The 23063-nt window shown below is 38.7% G+C and overlaps 1 protein-coding gene and 1 long non-coding RNA gene across 2 annotated transcripts; both read right to left on the minus strand.

Annotated features, from left to right (window-relative positions):
- Positions 1-1825: 1825 nt before the first annotated feature.
- Positions 1826-4569, minus strand: LOC106966078 (olfactory receptor 52I1-like). Its single transcript, XM_015062155.3, has 2 exons — positions 4540-4569; positions 1826-4290 (listed from the first exon to the last, which is right to left on the minus strand). The coding sequence occupies exons 1-2, from the start codon at positions 4567-4569 to the stop codon at positions 3298-3300; spliced, it is 1023 nt and encodes a 340-aa protein (XP_014917641.2). The 3' UTR covers positions 1826-3297.
- A 4180-nt stretch (positions 4570-8749) lies between these two features.
- Positions 8750-22401, minus strand: LOC128311857 (uncharacterized). Its single transcript, XR_008290488.1, has 2 exons — positions 22133-22401; positions 8750-9022 (listed from the first exon to the last, which is right to left on the minus strand). It is a non-coding gene; the product is annotated as an uncharacterized LOC128311857 (long non-coding RNA).
- Between the last annotated feature and the right edge of the window lie 662 nt (positions 22402-23063).

Below are 23063 nucleotides of genomic sequence, written 5' to 3' on the forward strand. Positions count from 1 at the left end.
TTTCCACCTCTTTCATTAGATTTACTCCTAGGTATTTCATGGGTTTTGGTGCAATTATAAATGCGATCGATTCCTTGATTTCTCTTTCTGTGGTTTCATGATTGGTGTATAGGAATGCAACCAATTTCTGTACATTGATTTTATATCCTGCCACTTTGCTGAATTCATGGATCAGTTCTAGCAGTTTTTTGGTGGAGTCTTTTGGGTTTCCCATATAGAGTATCATGTCATCTGTGAAGAGTGAAAGTTTGGCCTCCTCCTGGCCGATTTGGATGCCTTTTATTTCTTTGTGTTGTATGATCGCTGAGGCTAAGACTTCCAATACTATATTGAATAACAGTGGCGAGAGTGGACATCCCTGTCTTGTTCCTGACTTTAGGGGGAAAGTTCTCAGTTTTTCCCATTGAGGATGATATTAGCGTTGGGTGTTTCATATATGGCTTTTATGGTCTCAAGGTATGACCCTTCTATTCCTACTTTCTTGAGGGTTTTTATCAATAAAGGATGCTGTATTTTGTCAAATGCTTTCTCTGCATGTATTGAGAGGATCCTGTGGTTTTTGTCCTTTCTTTCATTGATGTGATGAATCACATTGATTGTTTTGTGGATATTGAACCAGCCCTGCATCCCAGGTATAAATCCCACTTGGTTGTGGTGAATAATGTTTTTAATGTATTGTTGGATATGGTTGGCTAATATCTTGTTGAGGATTTTTGCATCCATGTTCATCAGAGAAATTGGTCTATAGTTCTCCTTTTTAGTGGGCTCTTTGTCTGGTTTTGGAATCAAGGTAGTACTGGCTTCATAGAAAGAGTTTGGAAGTTTTTCTTCCATTTCTATTTTTTAGAACAGCTTCAAGAGAATAGGTGTTAACTCTTTCTTAATTGTTTGGTAGAATTCCCCTGGAAAGCCATCTGGCCCTGTACTCTTGGTTTTTGGGAGATTTTTGATAGTAATTCGATTTTTTTACTGGTTATGGGTCTATTCAAATTGGATTTATTTTTTTTAAGTTTATTTATTTTGAGAGTAACAGAGACCATGTGAGTGGGGGAGGGGCAAGGGAGAGAGAGAATCCCAAGCAGGCCCCACACTGTCACTGCAGAGCCTGATGTGGAGCTTGAACTCACAAAACCATGAGATCATGACCTGAGCCAAAACCAAGAGTAGGACACTTAACTGACTGAGCCACCCAGGTGCCCCAAGCAGGATTGATTTTAATCTCTTAATATCCAAACACTGAGAGTCTGTGTAGGTTCCAGGCACTAGTTAAATGGCATACATTGCTTGGTGTGAGAGGGCTGAGGTTATATCTGATATATCTGGAGAAGCACAAGATTTTCTGTTTTGGGGTAGCCATGGTAGGAACTAGTCCAATTTGAAAGTATGTAATTCAATATCTGAGGGCTAACAGTGGGTCCCAGCTAGTTTGAAGGAATACCAATGTGAATGAAACATAAAGTAGGGCAGACTTCTGTGGGAAATGCTGAGAAGAAATTTCTGTTTTGAGTGCAGGCTAGACTATACCTGTGTCACTTTACATCAGATTCTTTAATACATCTAATATTCTTGTATTTGATGAACATAGTCAATTCTTTGGGTTGCTTATAAGGAAAGAATAGTGTGACATTTTAAAATGGAAATCTTATCAAATGCATTTAACCACTTCATGATCTTGATTTGTTTTTATGTTAAGGATTGTAAGAGGGGTTCCTTTCTCCTACTCTTCGGGAACTCAGTGCATCATTATCAGGTTTTTAGAAGCTGATTCCTACTTCACTGGTGTTCTGAAATAGAATACATTCTAGGTAGGGAAATAATTTCAGTGCTTGCCAAAGGTATGGATGCTAAGTTGTTAAGCAGATTATTTGGAACAGTTATCACATGAGTACTGACCTACATGGGAATACAGTTTCAATAGTGCCTAGACCTACCCCTTAAAACTATAGAATTAGAAATTTGGGGCATATATTTTTTAAGTAGAGACAGTATATCAGATGTTATATTATGCACTCTCTATTCATTATTTTCTTTAATCTTTAGTGCCCTCTATGAATTAGCATTGTATACCCTCCATCAGTAGCAAGGAAATATTGAGACTCAGATATAATAACTTATTGTAACACTATTGGAAATTATCTTTTATTAGGATAGATTTTCACATGTACCAGAGTCAAATATATGTGTCTTTTACATGTGAAACCTTCTTTTAACATATACTGCTTATTCAATTTAAGACTCTCAGAAAGTTAAAAATAAAAACAAAACCCAAACACCAACATCTGGTGACCTGGAAAAGAATAGTCACATTTCAGCATCATTATTGATACTGTTTTCTATTAACCTCCTCATCCCAGAGCACACTTCTATGGTGGTGTCCAAATGAAGAAAGACCTATGTTACATTTGATCCTTTTCTTTTATGCCTTACAGTTCAGTTAAACAGAACAGGACTGGGAAGCAAAGAGGAAGATGCCCACAACCAGACTCATTTTGCCTTAATTTCTGCTGTTTAAAAGCAAAAGGCTGGTTATTAGTACACTGACTCCAACTAGCTTCACAATAGGAGAGAAATTAAAAGGATATAGAGGTATCTTACAAAACTTAGTAACAGATGTGCCTGGGTGTCCAAAATTAATTGGAATCAGAGAACCAGAGACTTGGTTTCTTCATCCCATCTTGCTAATTTGATATCTTGCTGTGGTACAGATTTCTCTTTCCAAGTTCAGGTGTTAGAAAATGACCACAATCAGTGATCCCAAGTTTATTATCTCCTCAGGTAAACTGGGATCCAGTTTGACTAGAGAATTACTCTGGTTGAGTTATAAGCACATGACCCAAGCGGACCGGATTCATCAATGGGCAAGAAGGCAGGGTTATATATTAACAGTTGCTTTCATAATAATCACATGAGAAATGAACAATTCTGAGAAAATCAGCCAGGTATGGGGGGACTAAACTGTTGGTTTCTGTCTGCAGGGAGATTTTCAGGATACTAAGTTGAACATAAGGGTCAGAAGCTAAGGAAAGAAAAACCCCAAATCTGTATTCTCTGCCCAGACTCATCTCTTATACAGATACTAGTTGATTGAAACCATTAAAGCCGTTGTCATAAAATTAATCATTCCGTACACATTCTTACTAGAAACTGGAAAATTAGGCAAGAATACCTTTTACAGCTTCATCTTAGAACTCTTTCTGGTGCTAGGCAAACCAAACCAGCTCTACAAATTTCTAAGGTATCCTTGAATGCTTGATCTTGAGTCATCTTGATTGCTCAAGATCTGCATGGAATTTGTGTTTATGAACCCAGTTTGGAGAGGTCAAAGAGGCAGTGTGTCAGCAAGCTCCATATTCGCTTCCGCATTTGTTTGGTCCTCAGGCCATAAATGATGGGGTTAAAGGTAGGTGGGATGATCAAATACAAATCAGCTAACAGTACTTGGGTGTACAGAGGCACTGTATCCTTCCCTAGCCAGGCCACATAGATGGATGCCATCCCAGGTAGGTAGTACAGAGCCATAACCCCCATGTGGGAGCCACATGTGCTTAATGCTTTCAATTGAGCATTCTTTGAAGAGAGACCACATACTGCCTGGAGAATCAGGTTATAGGAGGCAGAAATGAAGGCCACATCAGAGCCCACAATAATGGAGGAGCCAATCACACTGTAGAGACTACTGGGCATGGGGTCAGCACATGCCAACTTGGCCACGGCTATGTGCTCACAGTAGGAATGGAGAACCACATTGGAGCCACAGAAAGGCAGATGACTTACCATCCAACTCAGTGGAGTCATGAATATGACAGCCCTGATGGTGATGGCCACACTCATTACCAGCATCAGTTGAGGTGTGAGAATCCTCTTGTAGTGCAGGGGCTTACAGATGGCTACATAGCGGTCAAAAGCCATGGCTAGCAATAGCCCTGTCTCCACAGATGTGGCTACATGGACAAAATACATCTGAGTGAAACAAGCATTAAAGCTGATGGAGCCATCTCCTGAAGAGAAGATGCTCACCATCTTTGGTACCACAGAGGAGGCCATAACAATATCCACAGCAGCCAGTACATACAGGAAGCAATACATGGGCTCTCGTAGAGTGAAATCCATCCAGATTACGGTCATGATGAGGGTGTTTCCTAACAGGGATATGGTATACATGGCACCCAGTGAAATAGCCAGCCAAAGATGGGAAGATGGCAAACCTGGGATACCCACAAGGAAGAAGGTGGCAGGAGTTTCCACTGTGTGGTTATAGGGTACCCCAGCATCACAGATGAGACTGCTTTCCTGTTAACACATAAAATGATGTAAGAAATGGATTCAATCCTCTAAGACTTGCTCCCAGCTGTATAGTGCTAGGAGCAACTAGTGGCATTTTCAGCTCTGTGGACTACAGGATCAGAAAACTGACGTCTGACCAGTTTATCCTGCTCCACCTTCCATCCCCCTCAGTATTCTTTGCCTTACTAATTTCTGTTTATTCAAATATCAGCCCATGGCCCCTTCTCCATCTCACACAGAGGCTAAATTAGGTACCTTTTTCTGAACTTTCCTGGAATCTCCCATGTTGACCTCTGAGGGATCTAAACCATTCTAATACTCTACCTATGATGTCATTGTATTCAGTCAACTGTGTCTTGTTGATGGCCTTATACCAAGTGTGTGACCCATTGCCATGGTGCCACAAGCATATTAAAAAAGATACATGTACTCATAGCAAACAGTTTCCAAAGAATGAGTGAGAAAACAGAGGAGTTTGTCTTCTATCTTTGTATGTTCAGTTCATGATACTTAATAATTATTGAATGAAACAATGAACTTCTTAAGATTCAACATGTCATATTTTATATCTTCAGTATAGTGCTTTGACAGTAGATGAATGAAGCATCCTTCTGGTTGAACAAATAGATTGATGAGTTCAGGAAAAGAAGGTCATCAGAGAGTAACATTACCACTTTCCATAGAAGATGATAAACTGTCTGGAAATATTTGTGATCCCTACCTTCCCTAATTTTCAGCATGCATTTTCTGTTGAGCTGGTTTCAATTAGTAGATTAAGTAGCTGCAGACAAAACTTAAGGGCTCCTTCATAGATGACCCCCAATAGGCTTTTATAATTCTCCAATTCATATAACTCCCTCTTCATGTTAAACCACCAAGACATTCCAAATAACAAGCTTTATCCTTTAGAAAGGAAAACACTTCCTAATGTACATAGTATGTACCAGTACTAACTTGAAAAATCTAGTATTCATAATCTGAGTGTATTTGTCCATTTGTAAAATAGAAAAAAACATCTATTCCATATAAGACAGTTAATACAGTTAAAATGAGATTAAATATTTTGTCCAAGATCATACAGCAAGCAGGTGGTAAATTTGAAAATCAAGTCCAGGGGCGCCTGGGTGGCTCAGTCGGTTAAGTGGCCGACTTTGCCTCAGGTCATGATCTCGCGGTCCGTGAGTTCGAGCCCTGTGTCGGGCTCTGTGCTGACAGCTCAGAGCCTGGAGCCTGTTTCAGATTCTGTGTCTCCCTCTCTCTGACCCTCCCCCGTTCATGCTCTGTCTCTCTCTGTCTCAAAAATAAAAACGTTAAAAAAAATTTTTTTTAAATAAATAAATAAATAAATAAATAAAAAGAAAATCAAGTCCATGTCATTCCAGCTCCTGTTAACACCTGTGACTCCCAGGTGTGTGTGTCATATTAGGGGCCAGGTATTATACATATACTTGATATAATGGTATTAGATATAGATATAGATATAGATATAGATGATATATCTATCTATAGTTATATCGGGGACCTCCCTCAGCCAGTTTTTGTCAAACAGAGTTACTACTTTGCACATCCATGAGCTTATCTATTTCTGCTTATTGTTATATTTAACCTCAGTCTACCACACTCTAGTGTTACCGTATCATTAATGTGTAGGAATCTGGTTAGGTAAAACTTAGTATAGAGAGTCACCCTCAGTATAAGGAGCCATCATTAACCACCATTCCATTCCTGTATGATGTCCTTTAGTTACTTTCCCCTTCATATAGATGGTTTCCATGATTTCAGTTCATGTTTGGGTATGTGTACATTCCCCCAACCATTTAAGAACACTCCTTACAAGGGTCTCTTATTCCTCTGTTGGTATCACTCAGTCTTGAGAGACACCTGTTGAACTTTTTCAAGGAATCCCTAGTTTCTCTTTCCTTCGAATAGAGCATATAAATCCTGCATGCTTCTTTGTACTCCACTCAGAATGTGCTGTTGGTCCTACAACATCAAGAGACAAGATAGCAAAGTGGCTAAAAAGCATTGGTACGAGGTACATACTACCTAGACTGAAAATTCTACTCTTGCACCTGATAGCTGTTTTGTCTTGGTTAAGTATTTAAAATTTCCAAGGAAAGAGGGTAATAATCCTTAGTTCATAGAGATCTTTTGGGATTTAAATGAGAAGCTGTGCAAAAGTGCTTAGCACAATTCATGGTACATAGTTGCTCAGTAAAACACTGGTAATAAAAAAAATGAGACTTTTCCCCATTTTATTCTTTTAGTTCTAGATTGCTCAGAGTAGCATGGTCAAAAGGATAAGTGGGATTTAGAGACCAAGTTAAAAAAAAAATGTCTTATAATGGAACAGATTGAATAAAATAGTGAGCTCCGTTTCATGGTCAGAGTAAAATAACTTTGTATAGCCAGTGGGTGAAACATCTTCAGTGATAGCAATGAGAAGACAATGGAAATCTTTTTGAAGTAAAATGGTTGTAAAGGGTGGAAAAAATATTCAGCACATCCTTAAGACTGTCTTGTGTTTTCTGGATGCTACAGATCCCCAATGTTTATAGCAGCACTTTCAACAATAGCCAAATTATGGAAAGAGCCTAAATGTCCATCAACTGATGAATGGATAAAGAAATTGTGGTTTATATACACAATGGAATACTACGTGGCAATGAGAAAGAATGAAATATGGCCTTTTGTAGCAACGTGGATGGAACTGGAGAGTGTTATGCTAAGGGAAATAAGTCAGGCAGAGAAAGACAGCTACCATATGTTTTCACTCTTATGTGGATCCTGAGAAACTTAACAGAAGGCCATGGGGGAGGGGAGGGGAAAAAAAGAGAGGGAGGGAGGCAAACCATAAGAGACTCTTAAAGACTGAGAATAAACTGAGGGTTGATGGGGGATGGGAGGGAGGGGAAAGTGGGTGATGGGCATTGAGGAGGGCACCTGTTGGGAGGAGCACTGGGTGTTGTATGGAAACCAATTTGACAATAAATTTCATATTTAAAAAAAAAAAAAAGAATAAAGTGAAAAAAGAAACCAAAAAAAAAAAAAAAAAAACCAAACAAACAAATTCAAAGTTGACCATTATTGCTTGAAGAGCCTGAGGAAACAGAATGCCTCCACCCACCACCCCACTCACCTCTGATCCAGGATCTTGCTCCTCTCCTGGCTCACTTCCCTGTATAAAAATCCACCTTACTTCCGAAGGCAATCTCAGCTGGTGTCCAGCCCATCCCTCCTCTCTCTAGCCCTGGCAACTTCTAGCTCGTCATACCTTTCATCCATGAGGTTTTGTTTTCTTTTCTTTCTTAATTAGCACACCTGGAGGTTTATATGTTTTATTAGTCTTTACAAACAACAGGACATTTGGTTTAGTTGGTCATCTTTTTTCATTTTTATTTCACCTGAAAATTTTCTTGCCAAAATTAATACTGGTCAATGTTAATGATGTGTAGCCAATGACGTGTAGCCAATCCAGTGATTTCTTTTCATTCCTTATTTAACTTAACCTATCCAAAACGTTTAATATGACTGCCTGTTCCCATATTTGTTAACTTTTTAATTGAAGTATAACATACATACTGTAATATGCACAGATTCAGGTGTACAGCTTGATAATTTTTTTTTTAAGTTAGCATGTGAACATACCCACATAGCCACTCCCCAGAGCAATATACAGATACAATTGCTTCCTAATTGTTGAGGTGCATTGTTCTTCAGAAAGCTCTGGTCAACCTCTGCTAAGACATTTCCAGCCAGAATCTGCCTCTTCCTTCAATCCTGCAGACATTTGCATAAAGATCTGGAGGACCAATCACTACAGAAAAGCTTAGACAAGTCAACTTCAATAACTACATCAAAGGGTATGTGAGGATTTTTAATTCCTATTTAAAGAGTGGGAAATACACAATTCAGATCAAAGTTGTCTTAACAGTAAAAGCAGTAATGCATAACTCATTTGAATGGAGCCTTTGTGTTTATGATAACCCTATGCTTCCCCTCTACAATGAAATAAACATGCTCCCCATCAGTCCTACTGCTCAGTTTCTTTTCTCATAACCTCCCTTTTGACCCTGAAAACTGTCTCTCCATTATTCCAAAGTTGGACTTACTCCTTTCTTAGCTGTGAAGCAAAGTAACCATGTGTTCCCTGTTCCCTCTTTCTCCCCCCATCCTCTCATCATTTCTAGGAGGTGATCTTCATATCAGTACTACCCACCAGACCTGACCAGCCCTTTATAGTGTGATGGAGGACTTCTCTCCTCCTTTCTAGGGTGACCTTGGCCTTAAGACTCCATTAGCCCAACACCCGGTCCCCAGGTCAATTACCCACATTCCTGTTGCATTCACTATTCAATGTCCTCTGATGTGTCCACATTTCTTTCACTCCAAATAAGGGGGATTTATTCAGTACTCTTCAGGAGGAGCAGGAAGAACAACACAAAATCAAAGATAAACAACAAAGTCATGGTGAGTAGTGTCACTTTTAAAGACCTCCCATTGGAGTCCTCTTTCCCCTTAAGATTGTACCATCCTGCTTTTTCCCTGGACACCCCAGCTTCCCTTGGCCTCTGCCAAGAGCCAAACACTGCAACTCCTCCAGAGACTGATTTTTCTCTGTGTTCTAGCCTCTGGGGCTTTCCAGATTAGGAAAGGAAGGAAGGAAGATGCTTAGTGTACAAAGAGTCTTTGTTTCTTCAAGTGCTCTGAAGATACCTAAGAGAATATAGAGTGAACCCTGAAAAGAAAACAGAAGCCCAAGATTAGATTTGTGAAATCCTGCTTTGTGCCAAGTGCTCTGTTAAGAACTGTATGAAGATGATCCCATTCCATTTTCACAGTCCTCTAAAGCAGCTGCTATTATTACATCTACATTTTATAGATGAAGTGCCTAGACGTTCACAGAGCTCGTAAGCCAGAGAGTCAGGATCCAAATTCAAGCAGTCATAATTCATTTTACTTTGTTGTAGAATTCTTCACACTGATAATATACTTAATCTCTCAAATTCCACTTCACGTTCCTCAGTTCTGCCTGGAGACTCATGGTGGGTTTCACTGGTTAAATATATTTCATGTCACTGTGTTATAGTCTTTTTTGAACAGAGAAAGGAAAAGAGTGTAAAAGAGACCAAGGAAGATAAACTTTTCACACTGCGAGAAAGGGCATGGACCTCAGCACAAAAATAGGAGAAGACAAAATATTCTCTAAACAGAGAATAAACCAGAGAAGATAGAGCGCAGGATACTTGAAAGAGAATGAAAATAAATGGGGCTAGAGGGGTGAATGGGCCATGTTTTAAAGGTCATGACTTCTTCCTAAGCATCATCATGGGGCAGGAATGGGAAAGAAGAAAGAAAAAGAAAGAAGCCAAAAAGAGGAGAAAGAAAAGCCAATAGGTGCAAGTTATAATTTCTTTTTTATAATGGCAAAAGATACATGGGAATATGAAAACTAAGGAGACAATACTGCATGCTCCCAGCTCCCCAGTTCCTCAGCAGAGACCAAGTTATCAGTGCTATGAATGGTGAGAGGCCTTCCATTGCCTTTGAGGGGAGGAGGGGTGCTTCATGCCTTCCTCAGCCTGACCCAGCACACTACTAATGATGACACGGGGTGGTTTAGGTCCACTTTACTGGGTTTAGCATCTATTAGAAGGTCCACTCTTCAAGCCTGCAAGAGAATTAGTCCCCAAAACTGCTGTACTTAAAAGTTTAAACTCAAATCTGTGGGTCCTTGTGGCCTACAGGATAATTCAGAGCACAGGCCAGAATGTAAACCTAGACAGCAATGTGGAATATAGGAAGGAAAGGGGGCAGTGAAATGCAGGAGGCAAAAGGGATACTAATGCAAATAGCCCCAGCATGAGGTGAGACAGCAATGGGGACAGATGGACTGCTTTCCCCTGGGGTTCACCCTGGCTCCCACTGAGGCATCATTGGCAATAGTGGATCCTCACAAGTAGTGAGGCCTTAGCTCAGCACACCCAGCCCCAAGGTAGCGGAGTTCCAAGAGAGAAGAAGTATTCCCCACAGGGCAAAGACCCAAGATAACAGAACAATGGCATAGAAACGGTATTCTATGGAGAAGCAAGAGCTTCCAGAATCTTTGGTTCTCCCACTTTCAGAATGTCATAGCGTACAGAACATGGAAGAATACCTCAGATTACATGAAAATAGTTACTTTACAAAGCTGCCATATGTAGCCTGAAAAGAAAGAAGACCAAGCAGAAGAATTGGTGTGGTAGAAGAATTCTGCATTGCTGTTATTTTAATTAGAATTTTATATCAGTATTTACAAGGAAGTTAGTCTCTAGTTTTCCTTTTTTGCACAATCTTTATCAGGTACAGCCATCAATGCAATACTTACCTTGTAAGGAAAGATATGAATGTTTTCTTTCTCTGCAATTTCTCTCTCTCTCTCTCTCTCTCTCTCCCTCCCTCCCTCCCTCCCTCCCTCTCTCTCCCTCTCTCCCTCTCTCTCTCTCTCTCTCTCTCTCTCTGTTAGTTTCCTATAAAATCATCTGAATCTAGTGGGTTTTTGTGGGTTTTGGGAGTGAGATAGTGCAGGGACTGTATTTGGGTGCCCTCAACTCTAACTCCCAAATCCAGTGTTCCTGGATAGCTGAAACTTTATGTCACAGATCTTCTAGGACAGCTAAAACTATGCCCTTGAGTAGTGTATCTTGCAGGAATGTGGGAGCAGGACGCTCTGGAAAGGAGGGACTGTACTACAAAAGACTGTGACAGACCTGACCAAAACAGTCTGCACCAAGATGGACCTCAGTGCTGGGTCCAAGGACCCAGAAGGGGAGGTCCCACAGAACCAGCCAAGAGAGAATCCTTGGCCTCACAAAGGATAGAAATCAAGCATGAACCAGGAGGAAGTGAGAGCAGAATTTACCGAAGAAAGAGAGTGTTAGACACAGAGCACCTGGGAGACTCATAAAGGAAAAGGAAGAGAGTCTCATCTTTGCTAGTGGTTTGGTGTTTTTATTGCGGACAGTGGTCTCGTGTACCTGTCCTCTCAGACAGGTACTAACCAGGTCTAACCAGAACAAGGACAAAGGTCCAGGTGTCCTTCATAAGTCACTTATTCCTTGGAACCAGAGGGTCTAGACATCCTGATGTCTGGTGCCGGTGGCCTGGAATATGCATATGATGGCTTTGTCCAGTCATTCTCTCACAGTCATTCCTTAGATGTTATCTATTGTGTTGGAAGGTGTCAAAGAAATCATGAACTCCTTGTCCCTTACAAGGAGGACATACATTACTTGTATGTGTAAAGTAGGGTGCAAATCCTAGCAAGAATAGAAGCAAGAAAAGGAGTAAAAAGCAGATTTTTATGGAGTCCTTTGGTTTCCCTATCTCAGCTAGTTTATTCTTCTGTATTTATTGTATCAAATTGTAGCAGGATTCTTGCACAGAGTCATGACACTTCTTCCCAGGAAGCAACTTTATTCCTGCCAGCACTGTTCAGTTGGGTTAATACCCTGAGAACTGAGCCTCGAACATCCGAACATCCCGTGGCATAGTTTTTTTATATACATTTTCTATTTATTTGTCTCCCATATATGGTAACACACACAAACATGTAGTCCGATTAAGTAGTCTCAGTTTACAAGGTCATGAGGGATATTGTCCCGTAGGTGCATAGCCAGGTTGCCTTGAAGTTTTTTTGTTTTTGTTTTTGTTTTTCTTTTCTCTCTCTCTCTCTTTTTTTTTCTCTCCTTAGGGAGGGGACACCACCACAAAATAACCAGATTTTTATTTATTAGTTATGTTTTTAAGTTATGTACATTTTTTTACTTATTCACTAATCTTTATTCTTTTAGCTTTATTTTAGCTTCATTTGTTCTAAGCTTGTAAATTTAGGACTTGTATTATTTTTTGTTTTATTGAAATTAAGTTTTTTTCTCTGACTTCTGCTTTTATTTTATTACATATATTCCAATGTGAAGTATTTTCAGTATGTACCATTTTTTGAAATTCTACATTTGATTAGTTCTTTTGTACCCAGAATTGTTCCATAAAGAGTTTTAATTTTCCAGGTAGAAGAGTATAAAGTCTCTTATAAATAACTAGCCTTCTTATGCTGTACTCTAAGAAATTTTTATTTTTTCTGCTTTATGGAACTTACTGTTTTTTATTATGTAATAAGTGGTCACTTTTTATGCATGTGTCAGGTGTAATTGAGAATGTGTATTCTCTGTTATCAGAGTATACATTATTAGTCATGTTGTTTAGGTTAATACAGCTTTACTAATTTGTTGTCTGCTTGACTTTTCTTGGGCTGAGAATTGCTGTGTCATTGCCTTCTACTATCAACCTGCTTCTATTTATGTGTCTCCTATAGTTTCTGCTGCATAAAGGGGGTTGCTATGTCATCATTTGGTGTATAGACATTTATAACAGATCTTTATTATGAATTAAGGTCATTAGAATTATAAAGTATCTTTCTTTGTATTGCTTAATGATATCTTAGCCTTAAATATACTTGGTCTGATATCAGGAACACAGCTGCTACCTCATATATGCACGATAAACCTTTTCTATTTCCTTACTTTAACCTATCTGAATCACTTTGTTTTACAGTTGGATATTGCATTCTGAGCTAGTGTGAAAATCCTTTTCTTTTACTTGATGAGTTGGACTAATTTATATTTAATGATACTATGATTTATTTTATTCAAGCTCTATCATGTTACTTCATGTTGTACTTACTACATTGCTCTGTGTGTTCTATTTTCTTTCCTCTATTTTTGTATTTCTTTTAGCATTAGGGTGGTTTGTGTTATTCTACTTGATATCTTTATATTAATAACTTTTATAATAAACGTTCATTTCCCCTTTCTTTTTAAGTACTCTCCATGCCCAGCATGGAGTCCAACACGGGGTTTGAACTTACAACCCTGAGGTCAAGACCTAAGCTGAGATCAATCCAGAGTTGGATACTTAACCAACTGAGCCACCCAGGTGTCCCTCATTCCCCATTTTTTACTTTAGGTCTTCACTATTTTGCCTGTCAGCTTTAAATGATATCTTTTTGTCCCTACCTCTTACCTAGAGGATAATCAGTGAAATAAGTTTTACTTTCTCTTTTTTCTCGCTTCACTTCTCATTCTTATTTGCACTCTTCCCATTTTGCCAGAACACATAACATTTGGTTGGCATTCTTCTACCCTTGCTCTACATTTTTAAAGTCTTGGATAACAAATAAACATATTCATCCCTCACCATCGGTTCTTTTGCCAAAGTTTTCCCAGCCATCTTCTGGTTGGATCAAACTTGTTCTCTACTAAGATTCCTTGGGAAAGGAGTGTGGCTAACATATTCTCTGTCTGTAATGTTTAACATTATTTTTCTATATCATTAATATTGAAAGACAGCTTAGTTGTTTGTAAAATCTTGGTTCACACTTTCTTTCCCTGAGGTTTTAAAAAAAAAATGTTTCCCTAACATTACTGATTTTGTATATTGCTATCCGGAGGTATAATTCAAAACTGATTTTATTTTCCTTATAAGTGACTTGTATTTTTTTCTCCTGAATATCAAAAGCACTTTTTTCTTTATTTTTAATGTTTGATGTACTCACCAAAATTAGTCTCAAAAGTTGACAATTTCAGGAGCGCCTGGGTGGCTCAGTGGGTTGAGCGTCCAACTCTCGATTTCAGGTCATGAACTCATGGTTCGTGGGTTTGAGCCCCACACCAGACTCTGCACTGACAATGTGGAGCCTGCTTGGGATTCTGTCTCCCTTTCTCTCTGACTCTCCCCTGCCTCAAAATAAATAAATAAACTTTAAAAAATAGTTATAGGTATAGAGTCCTCTTAAAAATGCATGTTAAGATCACCTCTAATTTCCATCAGTTTTAAATCTTCTTCAGGAAGATGATATGGTTTTTTTCTGTTTTCCTATGTATCTGTTACTTTCTCTTTGATCCCCTTCATCTCTTTATTTTGTTTACCCACCTAGGTGTTTCCAATTCTATCTTCTCTTGCCCCTAATGAAATTTTAGGTTGAATGCCTTCTCTCTTGAGGAAATTCTAATTTAGTTTGCATTTCTAGGCAAACTATTTGTCTATTTTTTAATTCCCTTCTTGAGTCTGGTCAAATTTTCTTTTATATCTTCCTGATTATTGTCCTTTCCTCTTCCAAGGTTTTAAGTCTCTTATGTGAGGATTTTCTTTTCAGTATCTGCAAATGCATAAGACATATTAATTTGTGTTGTTACTGTTTTCCTCTGCTTCACAATTTCTCCTTTGTTTATTTGTTTTGATGGGAGAAGGTGGAGAATTTTCAAAGGCTGAAATATTTTAATTCCAGTTCTTTCTTTTCTTGTTATAATACCCGAATATAGATGATGTCTGTCATTTTCTTTGCATTTGAAAGCATCTGTTTTCCTGAACCAGCAATAACAAATCTGCATAAGCTTTTTCAGGAAATTTTGATGGCTTGCTACATTTCTTCATTCATGAGTACCCTCTTGATATAATGGAAAACAGTTTTTTAAATTATTAGTATGGATAGCATTTTTATCTGAGGGAGGGAGAGGAAAGCTGTTGGTGTTTTTTTAATTTATTATTCTCTTTAGTTTCTCTAGGACTCTTAATTTCCACTGCTTGCTTCCATTTGGCTTCCATCACTAACCCATGTAGTGGCAAACAAGTATAGCAGAGATTACCCACCTCCCATTGTAGCTGTCTGTGGTTGTGTTTCCTCCCCTGACTGCTGATGTGTTGTACGTATTGTGTAGTATACGTGTGATGATCTGTGAAGCATGCAAAGTCAGAGCTGTGTGTAAGTGCCCCGACCTAAAGGAGCTGCAATTGTAAGCATTCACAGCTTGTTGTTAGCTTAACCAGTGAGTGAATTGTGCTTTGTGTAGAGATGGTTCTCGTTTAATTTTTAACATCATGAATATTGTGACCATGTTTTCTCAGAGTAGAGATAATGAAAATAAAAATGATCACATTACCAATAGCAGCATGACTCAGACATTACTAAAAAAGAGGCTATATGACTGGGTTATTTCAATGACAAATGGAGGGATATGTACAACTGAATTAGGGAGGTCCCAAGCAGAACATACCATGCAATTCACAAAGAATACTTTGGAGTTAGGTATGGTGGAGAATGGTATATAGAGGCACTGTCTGAAAGGTCCAGGGTGAAACAGATGAGTACTTCCAAATGAACCAAAAGTGTTTTTCATCCCTCAAGAAGGCACTAATGCTCAGCTGACAATAGTGGCCCCTGAAGTAGCTTGAGCATATCACACAAATGAGTATGATTTATCACAGCATTCCCTTGATTGCTCTATGAATCTGTAAAGTTACATTTCCTGACTCAAAGGTCAAGTAAAAATATCCCATGGACAAACAACAGGGGAAATTTTGATAACAAATGCTTTGGCCCCTTACCCCTGATTCTGTCAGATCTTACCGATGATCGTGCTTTCCACAATATGTCAGGAGACACACTGAATCATTCAACAACCCAAAATAAAATATTCCCCTTAGCTTTTAGGTACTTTGATTTGAAAAAAGAAAAAAAAAAGGAGTATCATATAGTCTTACTTATCTCTATGAAGATCTTAAACCACAGAAAACATAAAACAAAAGATTGTTGGTATTTGTCTGAATACAAAGACTAGGATCTCAAATTATCAAATATCTACCTATCTTTCTATCCATCTGTCTACCTCTATCTGATGCGCATGGAAGGGCTTCCATTTCTAACAGTAACCAAGCTCTTAAAGAATTGATTTCCAGACTATTTCACCTACTCCTCCCCACCTGCCAGGTAGTCAGTTGACACAATCTCTCTGTGAGTTTTTGGAAAGTAAAGCTAACAAACCTGCCATTTATTTTTTTTTTAATTTTTTTTTAACTTTTATTTATTTTTGAGACAGAGAGAGACAGAGCATGAAGGGGGGAGGGGCAGAGAGAGAGGGAGACACAGAATCGGAAACAGGCTCCAGGCTCTGAGCCATCAGCCCAGAGCCCGAAGCGGGGCTCGAACTCACGGACCGTGAGATCGTGACCTGAGCTGAAGTCGGACGCTTAACCGACTGAGCCACCCAGGCGCCCCCAAACCTGCCATTTAAACAAAAGTATTTATTACCTCTTAACCAGATCATCTAATTTCTTTATATGCATTTCCTCATTTGTAAGTTGGAGATTAGTTGTAATACATTATTTACTATGTTGGTTTAACAAATAAATGAGATATTACTACATGTGAAGTTTACCACATTGCATGGCACAAGACACTTAATCAATATTTATCATCATGATCATTAGTCAAAACGATACTTGTTACAAGTGGACTAATCTGTGCAGTTGTTGAAGATAAGATTTCAGCTGTACTTAGGAAATGATTAGGATCTATTAAACTCTTGCTACTCAAAGTATGATCTTCAGACCAGTAGTGTATCACCTGGGAGCTTGTTAAAAATGCAAAATTTTGTCTTTCACTTCAGACTGATTTAATCAGTCTGCATTTTAACAAGACGTCCCAGGTGATTTGCATGCATATTAACATTTGAGAAGCCTAGTATGGACCACTTCTTTTTGAAAATCACAAAGTGGGAGGTGCCTGGGTGACTCAGTCAGTTAAGCATCCAAATTTGACTCAGGGCCTGATATCATGGTTCCAGAGTTTGAGCCCCGCATCAGCTCAGAGCCTGGAGCTCTGCTTCAGATTCTGTGTCTCCCTCTCTCTGTCCACCCTTCCCCCACTCACACTCTGTCTGTCTCTCTCTCAAAGATAAATAAAGTGTAAAAAAAAATTTTTTTAATCACATCAGGGGTATGGCATTAAGCCCCAGAATGCAGCCAAGAAGGAGAATTTAGAGGCTGATGTTAATTAGAGGCTTAGCTAATAAGGTGACATACGGGTCTGTTCAGTAACTAAAGACTCCAACCTGTTTGGATCAGTCTCCTTTTTTTTTTTTTTATTCATTTCAATAATTTTTTCAATTATAATTAACATGCAGTTGTTAGGTTAGTTTCAGCTGTACAATATAATGATTAAACAATTCTGTACATTTCTCAGTGCTCATCAAGACAGGTGCACTCTTGGGGCACAGGGCTCAGTCAGTAGAGCATGTGATTCTTGATCTTGGGGTTGTGAGTTCAAGCCCCACACTGGGTGTAGAGTTTACTTTAAAAAGAAAAATAAATAAAAAGTGCACTCCTAATCCCCTTTATCTATTTCACCCATTCGCCCCCACCCACCTCCCCTCTAGCAACTATCAGTTCTCTGTGCTTAAGAGTCATATTTTTATATGTCACCAGAAACTAATATAATACTGTATATAATCATACTTGAATAAAAAATAAATTTAAAAAAATGGCTAAAATCAAAACACAAGAAATAACAAGCGTTGGCAATGATATATGGAATAAAAGAAACCCTCGTGCACTGTTGGTGGGAATGCAAACTGGTGCAGCCACTGTGGAAAACACTATGGAGGTTCCTCAAAATATTAAAAATAGAATTGCCATATGATCCAGTAATTGCACTACTGGATATTTACCTAAAGAAAATGAAAACACTAATTTGAAAATATATATGAACCCCTATGTTTATTGCACCATTATTTACAATAGCCAAACTATGAAAGCAGCCCAAGTGTCCATCAGTAGATGAATGAATAAAGATGTGGTATCTATACAATGGAATATTACTCTATAGTCTTTTTATAAATGGAAATATGACACTTACCTGGCCTAGGACACACATTGGACAAGAAAGTAGAACATGAAAGGAAGAGATGGTTTAGTCAATAAATGGATGGATTTTAGGCAGTAGTTGGAAATCTCCACTGCCTGCAGGCATTGAAACCTCAGAAGTTAGGTTGGAGGAACTAGGGGATTTTGTCTATGGTTCACTAGGCCAGAGCTTTATCTGGACATGCAGCCTAGGCATTAGGGCAGGTGTTGGGTGCATGTGTGCAGGGGCATTTGTGTGTGCATATGTGTATACAGGCATGTAAGTATTTGATACACATTTCCATCTCAATCACACCCTTTTTGCTTGAGATACTATACATCATGACCCTGATTTATCTTCCAAGAATTTCATTCTGTGCCATGAGGAACCAGCCACAATACCACCCAATGAAGAGCCTATAAGATGTACGTTGCTTCTTCACAAAAGTGTCTCTTTGTATAGAACATGAAACAGAATTTTCCAAACAGCAGAATAATTCTCCTTAGAGTTGGATCAGTTTAATAAGCCTCTTGAGGTTCAAGTTCAGATAGAGACATCGATTACTGAAGGTCTTTGGCTCCTGCTATGAAAATCTATTACTTCCAACTCCCTATGTACTTCCCTAAGGTTTCCACTGCTATAAAATTAACCAATAAATACAAAAGAAATTTAGCAAGTATTTAATTTTCTTTTCCAAATTTATGTGTTTCTCATATTTTAGTTCTAATAGTTACATCTCATTTATTTTTGTTTTGTATCTGAAAAGTAACAATCAAAGTTGAGGTGAATGTATTTTTGTTATAACATCTGTTTACATTGTATCTCTGGGATTTTTCTTTGCTGTTAATATTAATTATCTTTAAAAATATGTTCACTTTTAGCATACCTATTTATTTATTTATTTTTAGTATATTCATTTATTTTGAGAGAGAGAGAGAGTGCAAGTGGGGGAGGGACAGAGGGAGAGAGAGAGAGAGAGAGAGGGAGAGAATCCTAAGCAAGCTCCGCATTGTCACCGCAGAGCCCCATGCAGGGCTCAAACTCACAAACTGTGAGATCATGACCTGAGCTGAGCTCAAGAGTCAGACACTTTACCGACTGAGCCACCCAGGTGCCCCTATTTCATGATTTCTTAACCAAGAAGAAATACTATAATAATGGGAGAGTCCATTCTCCAATCAGGAAAAGTTTGAGGGTTTATTTCCTTACCCACCCCAAGTCCCCTCAGAAGACTAATCAGTTATGAACACTCCCTAGTTGTAGACTGCAGAGCACCACATAGATCCCCCTTCAAGGCTGAAGCATTCATTTACTCAGGAGCTGGGAGTGCTGGCCACTGAGAGCTCCCAGCTGCATTCCTTTCCAGGAATTACCTTCAGCCAAAGGATGCTGCACTACCCTAAATTATCACCTTCCTAATGCATCAACTGCATCCAGTGTCTCCTTGATTCAGGGTACACGGGTTTTTTCCCCCTTGCCTAATTCAGGAAAAGTGTACAAGGTCATCTTCTCTCCAGAGTTCCTCATGGGATCAGTGAGGACTTGTAATTCACCTTGTCACTCTGCACAATTCACACCTGTTCAAATGTTAGTCCTGAGTGTATTGCATGATACACTATCTGCATGAAAACTCTCAGAGTCCAAGACAGTTGACAGCAGGAACAGCCACAGAAAGCAGACTTGACTGTGACTACAAGCTGGCAGGCAGAAAATGAGGTCCCACAAGACTGCCCTGTAAGCTGTCCTGCTGTCCTGGGCACAGTTTGAGTAGGAGAGCTCTTATTGTGTGGAGCCATATGCTTCCCTTTTCTTCTTCTTTTGCTATGTCGAAAGGTACTTTTTCTAAGAGCAGGAAAAGTTAATTAAAAGTTAACTAATGTTGGTTGTATGTCTTTATTCTGAGTTGGTTCTAGGTCTGATAATGGATTTTAGGATTTAAGCAGGAAGGTATGGTAGGCAGCCTTTAAAATGGGCCCCAGTGATCCCTACTCCCTGGTATTCATGCTCTTGTGTAATTACTTCCCCTTGAGGGTGGGAAGGACTAGTGACCTATTTCTAACAAATAGAATGTGCCAAAAGCATTGAACTGTCTCTTTTAATATGAGGTCACTGAAAGACTGTGATTTCCATCTTTCTGACCCTCTCACTTTCTCCCTCTCAGACCTCTCTCTTTTGGGAATCAGGACAAACTTCCTTGTTGTGAGAAGCTCTATGGAGATGCCCATGTGGCAAGAAGGGTCATGTTGCAAGCAGCCAGAATACCTGAGGCTGAGCCACACAAGTGAGCCTAGAAATGGATCATCCCTTAGTTGAGCCTTGAGATGACTAAGGCCTGAATGACACCGTGACTGCAGAGGCATCCAACTCGGCCATGCCCAGAGTTCTGACCACAGAGACTGTGACATGATAAGTGTTAGTTTTAAGCTACTAAACCTGATTTTTTTCAATGTTTTATTTATTTTTGAGAGGGCACAAGCAGGGGATGAGCAGAGAGAAAGGGACAGAGGATCCAAAGCAGGCTCTGCACTGACAGCAGCAAGCCCGATGTGGGGCTTGAACTCACAACCCATGAGACCATGACCTGAGCTGAAGCAGGACACTTAACTGACTGAGCCACCCAGATGCCCCTAAACCAAAATTTTTAAAGCTTTATTGAGCTATAATTGATATTTAAAATTTTGTACGTATTTAATGTATACATTTTATTGAGCTTCGGCATGTACAAACACCTGTGATACCATCCTCACCATCAAGATGCCAAACATATCCATCACCCCCCTGTATTGTTTGTGTGTATGTGTGTGTGAGAACACCTAAAATGAGAACTGTTCTCTTAACATATTTTAAAGTGCAGTATACCTTGTTGTTAGCTATAAGTACTATATTGTACAGCAGATTTCTAGAACTTTTTCATCATGCATAACTAAAACTTTGTATCCATTCAGCACTGTTCTCTATTTCTCCTCCCTCCAGCCCTTGGCAACTACCATTCTATGATCTGCTCCTATGAGTTTGCCTATTTTAGATACCTCATATAAGTGGAATCATGCAGTATTTATCCTTCCGTGCCTCTCTTATTTCAGTTAGCATAATGTCCTCTAAGTTGATCCATGTTATCACAAATGGTTGTATTTCCTTTTTAAGTCTGAAATTTTCCATTATATGTATATACCATATTTGCTTCATCCATTCCTCTGTTGACAGACATTTGTGTTGTTTCCATATCTTTACTATGGTGAGTAGTGCTGCAGTGGACATAATGGTGTTGAGATCTCTTGAAGATCCTGATTTTGATTCAGAATAAACCTTACATTTAAATGGGGGTGATTTGTTATACAGCCATAAGTAACTAATACAGAAGGTTGATACTTCTTACAGTATATTATTTCCTGACCCAATTAACATGAGCCTTTCCAAATCAGGTGCTTAGAGCCCCAGAATCTAGTGATGAATTGCATGTTTGGAACCATATATAAAGTACATGGCTTCAAGGATAGGGTAACAGTGGATAACTGGGTACCAGATTTCCTCACAAGCTGACTTCAGGGACATCTGTCTCTAAAGATAGTGTCATTAATTCTCAAACAAGCATGAAAACAAACTTGCCTGGGTAGTAGGACAATTTTTTCAAATCTATGAAAAATTTTAAATATGCATAAACATTGAAATAGTACAATGAATATCTGTAAACCCACCACCTAGATTAAATAATTATTAACCATATTTGTCTTAAATGCACACAAGGATATATGTATGAGTGTGTATATGTGTGTATATATGTGTGTGTATATGTATTTATATACCAACTTATATATGTGTGTATATCTATATGTATATATATACAAATACAAATTATATATTTATATATAAATACATATATGTGTGTATATGTATTTATACATAAGTTTATATATAAATACATATATGTGTGTATAAATAAGTTTATATATACACACATATACACACATATATAAGTTTATATATAAATGCATATACACACACATATATACATATATATAACCATATCTTACAAATACACCTGATATACATATGATGACACTTTACCTCTAAATACTCCAACATGAATCTGCTAAGCATAAGAACATTCTTCTGTATAACCATAGTACTCACTTCATACTCAAATTTCTCCCAATTGCTCTAGGATTTCTAGTACAGCTGTTTTGTGGTACTGGAGCTGGATATAATGGGACATGGGTAGATATGCATGGTGCAAGGAATGCAATGTATATCAGACTTTGTTTACACCATTTGGGGTCCTCTCATCTTTATCTGTGTCCTGGAACTCTGTCCATTTGTTTCATTCCAGCTGCTGCTATGGCAACCTCTGTGTAGAGCCTGATCGAGGTCATGTGGGTACTACCAGATAGCCCTTCACCTCATGCCCCAAATTCCTATCTCTCACTTCCCACCTCTAGTTTCCTCGTTGACAAGGAGTCATACGATCATTACAGGAAGGTATTGTGTCTTTCTAGTTTTAGCCTTTCCTCACAAGGAAATTCCTTGCATGTAGTGACAGTTAAATATTTGTTAAGTAAGTTCAAGAAATATTAATTTTGTGTTAATTCTATTAATGTAATTGAAAGGAAATAGTCTTTCAAGAATGAAAGAAACTGGAGGTAGAAATATTATTTGAAGATTCATGGGCACTAATTCTGCTTTCTAGACCTGAAGTGTTGCCTGGTTAACATGGCATTTGGTTCGAGAAGGATATGATGCCTGAAACATTCCTTTAAAGGACCCACATAAAATTAGTGTTAGTTACTACTTTTTTTTTTACGTTTATTTATTTATTTTGAGAGAGAGAGAATGTGTGCATGTGGGCGGGGAGGGGAAGGGCAGAGAGAAAGAGGGAGAGAATCCCAAGCAAGTCCCATGGCCAACACAGAGTCTGATGCAGGGTCCAATACCAGGAACCGTGAGATCATGACCTGAGCCAAAATCAAGAGACAGACAGACACCCAACCAACTGAGCCACTTAGGCACCCCAGTGTTTGTTACTTTTTAAACTTTTCTTGAGTGGTGATATAATTCCCCAATGTAA

The sequence above is a fragment of the Acinonyx jubatus genome, chromosome D1 (genome assembly GCF_027475565.1).
Source record: "Acinonyx jubatus isolate Ajub_Pintada_27869175 chromosome D1, VMU_Ajub_asm_v1.0, whole genome shotgun sequence".
Classification (NCBI taxonomy): Eukaryota; Metazoa; Chordata; class Mammalia; order Carnivora; family Felidae; genus Acinonyx; species Acinonyx jubatus.